The sequence below is a fragment of the Macaca nemestrina genome, chromosome 15 (genome assembly GCF_043159975.1).
Source record: "Macaca nemestrina isolate mMacNem1 chromosome 15, mMacNem.hap1, whole genome shotgun sequence".
In the NCBI taxonomy this organism is placed as follows: domain Eukaryota; kingdom Metazoa; phylum Chordata; class Mammalia; order Primates; family Cercopithecidae; genus Macaca; species Macaca nemestrina.
In genome coordinates, this window is record NC_092139.1 from 6,327,491 (window position 1) to 6,340,008 (window position 12,518).

The following is a 12,518-nucleotide window of genomic DNA, read 5'->3' on the forward strand; positions in this document are numbered from 1 at the left end:
TTTCTTTAACATTTTTTGAAGTGGCATAAAGGTAACATTTTTTCAGAAAGTCCGCAACACTAATTTTGTGTTTCTCCAAATTTGTACTATTTTCTTCTTTGAAGTGATTTTAGCAGTCAAACATTGCTAAGAAAACAGAGGCCAAAGTTCTACCTGGAAAACAAGAAAACCCTAGACTCTTAAGTGCAATTTCTGAGAGTATTTTCAGTTTCTAACGGGGCATGTCACTCCCATTACTCCTTGGCAAATTATCAGGTAGCAAGTTTTGTCTTCTAATGCACTAACCAGAGATAATGGCAAATCAGTGTGGTCACTTCTTCAAAATAGCTCCTCGTGTTGCTGTTTAGAAAACTCCTTCACAGCTTGGGTTTTAACGCTTCGGTTTTTGGGGTTATTTTGTTTTGGTTTTTTTTTTGAGACGGAGTCTCGCTCTGTCGCCCAGGCTGGAGTGCAGTGGTTGGATCTCAGCTCACTGCAAGCTCCACCTCCTGGGTTTATGCCATTCTCCAGCCTCAGTCTCCCGAGTAGCTGGGACTACAGACACCCGCCACCTCGCCCGTGTTAGCCAGGATGGTCTCGACCTCCTGAGCGCGTGATCCGCCTGTCTCGGCCTCCCAAAGTGCTGGGATTACAGGCTTGAGCCACCGCGTCCGGCCAACGCTTTGGGTTTTAACTCTTTAACGACCACCACCATTTATCAGTCTCTCTTACAGAAGCTCTCTTTGGTCTGGGATGCTAACATTTGCCTCCCCTACACCCTCTGTGAAGGCCATGGTTAAAAGGACCCCAGGGATGCAAGAATGACATGAATGCAGCCAGATGAGAGCAAGTGAGGTGGCTAGTACAGGTCAAGAATCAGAGCTCTAGCAGTTGCCATGAAGGGTTATTTCCCCCTGCCCAATCCACTTCGATACACTTTGCTGCAAGTTCTTTTTCTGTTAGTAAAACAAGGTAGATTCCAATTTCCACATTCATGACTGTGCCCTTAGCCTCTTCATTTCTGCTGCTCTGCCGTCAGCCCTTTGTGAGATAAGCCTTTATTCCCTTTGACCTTACTCCACTCTGGGTCCTCATGTGTGTTTTCAAATGGCCTTTACGTACATAAACAACTGCTCAACCCAAGAACCACAAACTCAAGGTAAGATACCACGTGCATGTTACAGGTGAGCAAAGATCAAAAAGTTAAGATGGCACAAGGTGCTGGCAGAGTAAAGCAGCAGACCCTGCGAGGACTATGAACTGGTATGTCCTCTTTGGATGCAATGCGGAAGGCATCTAACACGATTTAAAATGCAGGCTTCCTTTGACCCAACCATTGCTCCTCTAGGAAGTGATTCTGTGATATTCTTGCTCATTTGTAGGAGTATTTGTTGTAGCGTTGTCTTTAGCACCAAGACTAGAAACTGCTTAAATGCAGCTCAATAGAGGGCTGATTAAGTAAATTAAGGGCACATCCATACAGAGGAAAATTATAGAGCCATAAAGAATGATGTGGGCTAGCATGAAATGATCTCCAAGATAAACTTCAAAGTCAAAAAAGGAACATGCACAACAGAGCAGTTAGTGTGTGCTGTTGCCTGTGTATTAGAAAACACACAGTTGGTCAGGTGCAGTGGCTCACGCCTGTAATCCCAGCACTCTAGGAGGCTGAGACAGGAGGATGGTTTGAGCCCAGGAGTTTGAGACGAGCTTGGGCAACACAGAGAGACCTCATATCTACAAAAAATAAAAAAGAGAGCCAGGCATGCTTGTGCGTGCCTATGGTCCCAGATACTCAGGAGGCTGGGGTGGGAGGACTGCTTGAGGCTGGGAGGTGGAGGCTACAGTGAGCTGTGGGGGTCACACCACTGCACTCCAGCCTGAGTGACAGAGTGAGACCCTGTCTCAAAACAAAAAGAAAACACAAGGCTGGATATACACAGACATATATGTGCACAGATCTCTGGAAAGAGTCAATACATGGAAAGTTCAGGATATCTCTGGAGAAAGGTTGGGGAATGGAGGAAACCTGACTTTGTATACTGTGTACCCTTTGGTCTGATATGAAGTCTTACCATTTTCCTACCTTACTCTTCCAAAAGAAGTTAAAATGGTTTTCATTAATGTTTTAACAAGGTAACACTGTAAGATGGGAGAACCATCAACCACTACTTAAAAGACAGAATCCACCCACCTTTCAAAGCTGGAAGCAATTTACACAGATGGGTACTTTTGTAAATCAATGATGACACATACTTCCCACAACAGGAAAACACTGGCGTGCAAGCTGGTCCCTGTGCTTAAGCTCTCTGGGCAAAAGTTTCCTAATCAGTAAAAAGAGGACGTTGACCTAAGCGATCTCTTAGATCTGTTTTCTGGTGCAAGGTATCTCTGATTTTAATTTAAACCAATTTCATGTTCCTACGAAGCAGTGAGAGTCAAGCAACGGGCTCTAGTCCACACTCCAAAGCCTATCTCAATGGAATGAAGCCATCCATTCAAAATAATTTTACACTGAAGCATCCTTTAAATATATTCAGAGCACAGAATTTATTGAACATAATATGGAGACAGCTAGTACAAAAGTTTACGCCTTGGCAGGGCAGGTTTCATCAGGCTGATATGGAACATGGGAGAACATGCTGTTAATGGCTCTTTTGGTCTGGACCCTGCAGAAATACATCTCCTTCTCTCTGGGAAACATCATGTCAGCTGCCAAGCCATGGGTTTATTACATATCAGATAACCAAAATGTGCAACGGTGAAGAGTCCTTTCCCACACCAGCTTTTTAAATGACTTCCATGTCAAAACAGCAAATACAATGAAAACTACAGAAAGGAAAAACTATGAAAACTAAAGCATTCTAAGACATCTCTTAAGATACTCAGTTCCTAAAATGTTAACATACATCGAAGACAATAAACACATTAGAAACTGCAGGAATCTTTTTTCAACATAGGGAGAAAGACGTAGAATAGGGAGAGAACAGCATGGGTTACTGAAACCATTTATTCAAAAAGGAGAGGAAAGGTGAGGGGAACACTGAAATAGATCACTTTTAGTTTCTTATAGGAAGTTCCAAATGGCAGCAGTTTATAAATAGTCTTTAAAAAGGAAACGACAGCAACAGAAATGAGAACCAAATATATTTTGCATTTTTCTCTCAGTGTATAAGCTTGAATCACCTTACTTAGGCTACATACGAATGAAAAATATAAAAAGTCACTCCCACTGACTAATTTCTCAGCACCTCATATAGTAGCAGCCAGACAGACGGTACTTATGAAACGTTTGCTAACGAGTGAATGATGAAAAGCAAAAAGTAGTTCTTGTACACATGGTCTCAGTATCACAGACAATAAATTCTGACCTTTGAATTCACATAAAAGATGCAATGGAAAAGCACTTTAACATGGATGCTGCACGAGAGGATTAACAGCTGAATTCAGTCTATTTCGTAAAAACAAAAGAAAGATGGGAATGCAGGCAGCCAGTTCGGAGAAACAGCCAGGACTTTTTTGTCTGACATGGAAAAACCAGCAAGTCAATGTGTGAAACGTGCACACTAATTTCTCATCTTCTTAAACCCTAAAAAGCCCCGCAATCTTGTTAGCACTAAGCCTGGATGAAATTGTGTTAAGATATCTGATTAGTCTCCCTTAGTTGGCATTTTCCAAAGGAAAAAAAAAGGGAACCTGTTTTATTTCAGTCAGACATGGCTTTGGGTATCACTGAAACGAAGCTCTGACAGAAGCTCCACCTGCAGAAGCCCAGGCGGGCTCCCGCGGCTCATCAGAATGCCAGCAGGAAAGCAGGCCAGCAAGTGAGCATCCGTCCTGCACCCACATCCATTAGCCAAGTGATTACCTCTCCATCAGCCCTGGGGTGTAAGAAAGCAGTTGTAATCGGGCATTGTTACAGGATCAATGTTTCCTGGTTTAAAAATAAACATCAGCATTTATCTAGCAGCAGAAAGCGATTCTCCCATAGTACTGTTTTATTCAACTGACATCTTTTAATCAAAGCAATCCATATCGTGGCAACATTCCAAGGTATCATAATTGCAAATATTTATGGCAAGTTAGATAATAGCTACATTTTTATTGCTATACTTTTCTTCCTTCTTTTTTTTTGAGACGGAGTCTTGCTCTGTCGCCCAGGCTGGAGTGCAGTGGCACGATCTCGGCTCACTGCAAGCTCCACCACCCGGGTTCACGCCATTCTCCTGCCTCAGCCTCCCGAGTAGCTGGGACTACAGGCACCCGCCACCACGCCCGGCTAATTGTTTTGAATTTTTTTTTTTAGTAGAGACGGGGTTTCACCATGTTAGCCAGGATGGTCACGATCTCCTGACCTCATGATCCGCCCACCTCAGCCTCCCAAAGTGCTGGGATTACAGGCGTGAGCCATCGCGCCCGGCCTACACTTTTCTTCTTTTTCTACAGATTTAACGCAGACATTTTCTAACAAATTAATTCCATTAAGAAAAAGAAATCTCAATTATATTCATGAAGACAACCTCTCATCCACCTCCACCGGTTTCCCTTTTAACTATTACCCATAACTGTTTATGTGAGTTCGTGTCTTTTAAATTTTTCAAAATACCTCTCTGTAACTTAAATAAAATGAAGCCCCCTATTGTTAAGTGCCATAGACACAGCTAAAAACATGGCATGGAGGAAGGTCAGGGCCCCTCGGCACAGGAGTGGGCGAGCTCGTGCACCCCAGCTAATGTTCTTGGTGGCTGAGCCTCGTGTGCTAACGCTGTGGCTAATGGGATTCAGAGGCTGGAGGAAGAGGTCTGTGAAGCTGGCGGCAGACCCACAGCCTCCCAAGCTTGCCTCTCGGCTGATGCTCCTTATCAGGGGCTTCTATTACTTGCTCCCTTAGCTGATTTCCTGGAGAAACGCAGTGCTAATTCAGGGAGAGGCCTGAGACATCGGCAGCTCAGCTGTCTTCAAACCTCAGCAGGGCACTTCTGTAATACCAATTTTAATGAACTGCCCTCATTCACATTTAATTTACAAGTCATGTAAAGCCTCCATATAAAGCGTTCCCATCATCTCCTTGCCGAGACAGACTGGTAATATTCTTTCTAAAGCCCCCAAAGTCATTCCCCAGGAGCATCGGGCAGAGATCTTCAGGCAATGAGAAAATGGAATATGCACTTTTTTTCACTGTCTGGAGTGTGTTCAGTTTGCAACAGAAAAAGAAAAAGCATGTGAACTACAGTCTTAATTCTACTTACTTCAGTGTGAAAGTAACAGGTATGGAGGCAGACACAGAAAAGATGTACAGACGGGCAGAGGAGCTGAAGGAGGAAGGCTTCATCCACTCAGTTCCCTGAAGCAGATTTTCAGAGCTGAAATGGTATCTTAGCAATGCAGGCCTTACAGAGACTGATTTAGTTCTAAAAAGTTGCCCAATTTAACCTCCTGGAGCCTTTATTTCTTCATATGCAAACAGAGCCACCTACCCCCCAGTACAGTTGCAAGGATTAAGTTCAATGTGCGAATATACTGGAAATGTTCTATACAGGTAAGGAATGGCATTGAAACAACAGTAACTTGCTTGAAAAGGTTCCTATCAGAGCAGATCTGTCTGAGGAAAAGGGGGGGGCAGGGAAGGCGTTCTCCAAATCCAATTAGGTCACAGAAACTCAATTCGCGTAGGGCATGCGTGATCTCAGAGCTACTCTTGGGGTTCCAGAAGAGTGGTCGTTGGCCTTATGGGATCTGTGTGTCATGAACTAGAGTCATCCATCTATACTTTGCAGGGACCTTTCTAAATACAATTCCATTCCAGCCTATCTTTGAGAACACTCCTTCTCAACAGCAAACATGGCCCCAAGCTTAATTAAGAGAGGTCTCAGAGTGGTAACTTTTCATAGTTTAGTTTGGTTCTTTTCTCCTTCAGGCCAGACAGCCCGGGGCAGGGGAAGCCACGAGAGGCCCTTCAATGAAGTGTCATGTCCAGCAGGGGGAAGCACTGGCCTCTACAGCGAGAAGGTCTCAGGGGTTAAATGTTATTCAGGTGTTCAGAGTGACACTGGGAAGCCCAAGACCCCTCTCTCTTGATATACATATTTCTCAAACTACAATAAGAAATGGGCCATTCCTTTAGAGAAGGAGCTGAAAATGACAAATGACATGGTATTTTGGCATGGATTCTGAGTTTGCAAATACAAAACTTTGTGTAGGCAAAAAATATAGGCACGGTTTGAAGACTGTCAAGCCACTGACACATGGCACATATACTACACATGCACACATGCATGCACACACAGAGCCTGGTTTCAAATTAATCTGAAAGGCTCTTTAGCTCTGAGTTCTCACTACATTCAGTTCTATCTGACTCAACACAGCCTGCAAGCCGAGCACTGATATCTTTCGATAGCAATTCTGTTCCTAGGATTTGTTTGAAAGCGTTTAGGTTTTCACGGATCATTGGAGGTTCTTCATTTTTCCCCCTTCTGTGTTAAGGAGGTATAAGCCGTCTCTCTAGCCATAAACTGGCCACTGGTAAAAATCAATTTTGATTTTATCAGTATATATTACTGCTGGTGCCAGCAGTTTAGAAGACTAGAGAGGGAAAACATGCAAACTAGGAGGAGAAAAAAGGTAAAGCCAGTTCCTCACACCTACAAATAAAACAGCCTGCTGTCTTTAAGAGGTCTTTTGTATCGTGCCAAGGAAGCTTAAATTATCCATTTAAAACGTCAATCAATAAAAACTTTCAGGAGTCTGTCGCCGCTTCCATCTCTTCTGCATTTGTGAGCACTATGACTGGCATTTCCGAAGCCAAGGCTGCCCTCTCTGAGGTGCCGTGGAGCCAGTAACACAGGAGCAGATTGGAGGGCAGTCTGGCAGCAGCTCCCCCATGCACACTGCCCGGCGGCACCCTCCTCAGCCTCGCTCTTTCCATGCCAGTTTCATCCCGATTATCCGACTCTTAACCTCTTGGGGCAGGGCAGGCCGTTGTGACAGGCCCCATATTCACCTCCTCTTTGCCTTACTCTTGTTTTCATTATGTAATTCTAGGAAAGACACCCTAAATGTGCATGCATGTCCAAGTTCTCCAGGAGCCATGCCTGCTCCACGTTCTTTCTTTTCCCGGCACATTTTCGGCTGCCAGGATGACTGATAAAATAACCAACCTTCCCATCACTCACCTGCTTCTCTTCCTGAGGATTTTCCTTCTGCCACTCAGCCAAAAACCCCACAAACGTGTTCACCAAGTGCTAACCTCTAGAAGGGAGAGACTTCAGAGGCTGATTTTTAGCTGCAACCAAAACGTCCACATCCTCTGAGAAGCTGAACACCTTCTCCTAGATGTACACAAAACTCTAAATCACATTCAAAGGTCTAAAACAGAGTAGTTTCTCAATATTCTTTCTAAGAACTGCCACAGACTCACAGGCCAAATCCCATGACCTGGCTGTTTTTGTGAATAAAGTTTTATCAAAACACACGGCCATATCCTTTAAAAACAAATAGAGCCCTGCTCTAGTGTAATGGGACTGTACTGTACCCCTACGTATGTTGGGGACCATCTAAGCACTCTCCATGAGGGCAAGGACATGAGGGCCTGGAAGCTACAGAAGGACTTAACTGGCTGCAGCACCTACAATTAGCAAATTTTAGTCTCCTCACGGAAAATCAGGCGGCAGAAGGCATGTGCCTTACAGTTCGGTCTTTTCACTTCCTTTTATAAGTACTGGGGGCCACATGGGAAAAAACCTGGAGACAAATTCATATTGGGGTGACCTCCCTGTCTGCACACTCAACGCAATCCATGGGTGCCTGGGTAACAACTAAGTCTGCTCACCATTTCTGTGAGTACCTGGGATTCAAAGTCAACTTTTTTCATGAAGACAGGAAGTTCCTTACTCACCAACCACAGACTTCCACTTCTCCTGTTTCAAGGCACCTGACCCAGCTTAACACAGCCAGGCTTAGGAGCAATGTGGCTTGACGTATGTGACTTCTAAGGACTGCCTTCCTTCTGATGAACTTGTCCTCTCAAACCTGTGCACAGTGGGACTGTGCCCAGAACGCCTGTTACTAGTCTCAATGGCATGGTTCCCTGACCTAGAAGCGAGGCTGCTTTTTACTGAAGGCCAAAGCAATGGAAGGCCAAGGGTGACCAGGTGCTCAGCTTTTTCAGCAGTTTTATTTTTCATACTGTCAGCTGAAGACAACCAAAAAAAAAAAAATATATATATATATATACACACACACACACACGTACATTTAAATCATGAAACACATATTTCCCAGTGATAGAGCTCATTTTAAAGTCAACCTTCCAATGGCAAAATAATAAAAATGATAAAATAATTCCCCCCATAAAGCAAATGTGACAAAATGACAAAAGAATTCTTAATTTTGGGGCTTTATTATAATTTTTCTTTTCAAGATGCTACATAGTCAAACAGAACTGGATTGGTCTTTTATGGCATAAAATTAATTCACAGTCAAACTCTCAACTAGTACTAGAAGGATTAGCTGAAGAGTCTCTCTCTCCCACTGCTCCCCACCCCCAACTGCTGGTGCCCTCGATTCTAACCTTCTGCACCCCGATCCATTCGTCCTGACTCCAAGCTAGGTCCCCAAGGAGAGGTTAGGCTCAGACTTGGGCCTGGGTGCTAGAAGTATGAGTAATGGTTGAGAGGTGGTATAAGAACAATCTAGAATACTGACTACTCTTCATTAAAAAAGGTAACCTAGAGTTGACTGTCACTACAGAGAATTTCCCTCCCTATGACAGTTGTTATTTACTGACCCAGAAAAACACTTCCTGACAGCTCTTCTCCAACATTCCAATAAACCCCACCTCCACATGACCAGACTCTCCAGAGACAGAGGAGCCCACAGACCTCCAGCAGCAATACCAGTTCACCCACCAGAGTTTGGCAGCACACAGCATTAACTGTACTCTTGTGACAATAAGAAAACATGAGATGAAATACATTAAATAAGTTAAATATGCATTAGACATCTCTGAATAACAGTTCAACTTCACTACATGAACCAATAAAAATTTAGCTTGGTCCCTTTAAGAGAACAAAGCACTGCCATTTATTTCCAAAGCGCTGGGTCAATCAGTCAACACACGCCTCTCACTTATGACGAGTACGTCTGATGCTGCCACAGTGCAATTCCTTTGGGCTTCTGACTCTGTTCATCAGTCCCAAGGAGCTGATGGCTTGGACAGAACTGAAGACATGGAAAGCAGCCTGGGCCGGGAGTGGGCCACGTGGGGACTACTGTGTGGAGATGACCTCACTCCCCACCACGCTGGGCTCCAGCTCCCCACGGGCCAGCACCAACAGGCGAGGAAGAGTGTCATTTTAAGAGAAGTAATCCAGCATCATGTACCAAGGCCTACCAATGTTTAAAATGACATTTACAATATGCCATTGTGACATTACTCATGGTTTCCCTTGTCATTAATAAAGATCATTCTTCCCCCCACAATCAGTTACTATACATTTTTAACTTTCTAAAAGATTGTTACATTATATTTGTGTGTGTGTATCTGTGTATGTGTGTGCAGGGAGGGGTAATTTAAAGGCAAGACCTGTGAGATGTCATCATACATTAATTTCTTTTTACACATGGTTATGATAAATTTAAATCCCATGATATGGTGGATCCATCAATCCAATTTACCATCCTGTGCATGCTACCTCTACAAGGCAATCTTCCCAATAATTACACCAACAATAAAGAACAAAACCACCAGAGCCAAGAGCCGGGTGCTAAGGCCTTCTTCCTTCCCAGTTGGGGCTAGCGCTGAAATGGGGCTGTTGCTCTGCACTGTCTTCCTCATCCGCAGTCCATCTTCTTCCTATGGGAGCAAATGCACATTTCAAAGACAAGCCAAGGCACCAGAAAGGGGAGTCAACCGTACAGCTTAACAGGATGGGCTGTTCATGCCCAGTGTTGGCCGACATGATATGGTCCAACCTCATTTTGCAAATGGAGAAACTGCAGGCTACAGAGGGGAAAGGGCTAGCCTGAAGCCACAGAGAAAACAGTCCCCTCTTTTCTTTCATACATTCCACTTGATGCTGCTAGTTATAACAGAAATCTAAACAGGGTGCTCCTTGGTTTCCCATGATTTACAGAAAAAAGTTCTTAAAAGGGTCAACTGGGCCCTTTGCACCCTCAGCCCCACCCACCTTTACGGCCATGTCTTTCAGATGCTTCTCTTCAACCCCAACCTCTCTGTCCTTCCTGCCTCTAATGAATAGCCTTCCTTGATCAAATCATCAATTTTTTAAATGAGAGGCATTTCCCAAGACATAAATATACAAATCATAAGAAACTACAAAGTCAACTGGACACGGTGGCTCATGCCTGTAATCCCCACACTTTGGGAGGCTGAGGCGGGTGGATCACCTGAGCTCAGGAATTCGAGACCACCTTCGTCAACATGATGAAACCTCATCTCTACTAAAAATACAAAAGTTAGCCTGAGGTGACAGAGTGAGACTCCATATCAAAAAAAAAAAAAAAAATCTAAAAGTGGGACATCTGGAAGCTTTCAAATGCAGAGCTCTGTACATAGCTGGTACCTGATGAACTACATCCAGACTGCTGGATCAAATGATATTTGGAATATTAAAATGTGACTGGCCTTGGTACACTCATCTCAAATATTTTCTACTTAATGCATAGATTTCTCATTGAAGAAGCAACATTCTTTTTCACACATATAAAGATGTCTGACCGTATCCCCCACCCTCCCTTTGTCCCCAAACTACATGGATATGTAAGAAATGAAAATTTTTTTCTTCCTTCACCTCCACTGCCACAACTGCCTTGCACTTTCCTAAGAATCTGCAAGTTACCATGTAGATCTATGATGCCATTTCCATGCTCTCAAAGCCAAGCCCACATCCCTGAAGAGGGACATGCATCAAGCCATTCTATTCTGGCCCAGACTCATCTTTGCTGAAAGATCTCTTGATAATTACCTCATCTACTCATCCCCAAACCCCACACACCAGCTGTACTTTCTTTTCTTTGTTTCCTTCCATTCTCTCCCATCCACCCGAGTACCTAGTAGGTCCTGGAGACCACAGGCAGATGAATCCCACGGAGCTGACTCTTCCTGCAATTTGTTGCTATCTCTGTGGGACATTTATCACACTGGCTTATAATAATTTCTGTGTATGTCTCTCCCTGCTATCCCATTAACAGAGAGCTCCTCAAGGGCAGGGACTGTTTGTGTTTGAATCCACAGTGACAGGCACATATTAGACCCTCATTTGTTGGCCAGATGACAGAATAAACCAACACAAAACAAGAAGGCAGCGTCTGGCAGGATAAAGAATCTTCTAATGTCGAGATTAGTCTGATCATATTTTAAGGATATTCTGCTCATGGGGCATGGCAATATCACTGCACAGTGATAAACAAGGTGGTGTCCAACTGACTTAAAAAAAAAACAGCTAACTACACCATTTATTTTATTGGGTTATATAGAAGCTATTTCTACCTATTTACCACTTTAAACAGCACAGAACTCTGTTTCAGAAGAGAAATACACTTGAGGAGAAGCTTCAGGCATAGCTTAGATTGTTAGCCAAAACGTAGTGTCGGCTTCACAATTTACTTACACGTTAAAGAAGTTACTGACTGAGGCAAATCAAGATCACTGCAAAGGAAGATGATGCCATTTCCCAAATGTTGTCAGTTCTCCTATATCTACCTCATTGTCAAGAGTAAAAGAGAAGAAAACTCATACTTTTAAAGCTGGAAGGGGCCTTACAGGTGTTTAGCAAACAGAGGCCTAAAAGATGCTGTGACCAGCACAGATTCAGAGCTGTTTCATATTGGATGGGAGCAACTTCCACACCACCACAAGCCTCCAAGCCAAAAGAAGCACCCTCTGACTCCCCCCTTCACCACTCAGTACAATACAACCTTCCATTGCCAATGCCAACTGCCTCGTCCACGAGCTAGAGGCTCAGGTTTTCTTTCCATAATCTCCACCTCCTAACCACTGTGAGGCACCCCACCTCCAAGCTCATCACCACATCAACAGTTTGAGGAGCCAAAACTGCCCAGACCTATTTAGAGTCTTCTAAAATCAGAACTATACCTGCATTAAATCAGAGTATTGGTCAGTACTTACCCTCTGAAAAAAAGATTCTCACCCAAGTGAATGGGGATGGCGTGGGGTTTAAAAATGCATATTCAAAATAAAAACTGCTATTTTGGTCTCAACATTTATTTTCAATTTACACTAATGGAAAGTGTGAATTTTGGGGGGTTTTGTTTGTTTGCTTTGTTTTTGAGATGGAGTCTAGATCTGTCACCCAGGCTGGAGTGCAGTGGCGCAATCTCAGCTCACTGTAACTTGCGCCTCCTGGGTTCAAGTGATTCTCCTGCCTCACAGCCTCCTGAGTGGCTGGGATTACAGGCGCCCACCACCACACCCAACTAATTTTTTTCTTAATTTTTTATTAGACACGGGGTTTCACTGTGTTGGCCCGGCTGGTCTCCAACGCTTGACCTTGTGATCG

At 43.8% G+C, this 12,518-nt stretch overlaps 1 protein-coding gene across 4 annotated transcripts in view; it reads right to left on the minus strand.

Moving 5' to 3' along the window:
- Window positions 1-2,504: 2,504 nt before the first annotated feature.
- The window catches only part of LOC105470587 (VAMP associated protein B and C), a 61,211-nt gene continuing 51,197 nt past the window's right edge, over window positions 2,505-12,518 (minus strand). For all 4 annotated transcript variants that reach the window (XM_011722738.2, XM_011722736.3, XM_011722737.3 and 1 more), the window contains one exon: window positions 2,505-9,832. In XM_011722738.2, coding sequence (XP_011721040.1) covers window positions 9,744-9,832 — 89 coding nt within the window. In that variant the 3' untranslated portion in view covers window positions 2,505-9,743. The remainder of the gene's footprint in view (window positions 9,833-12,518) is intronic.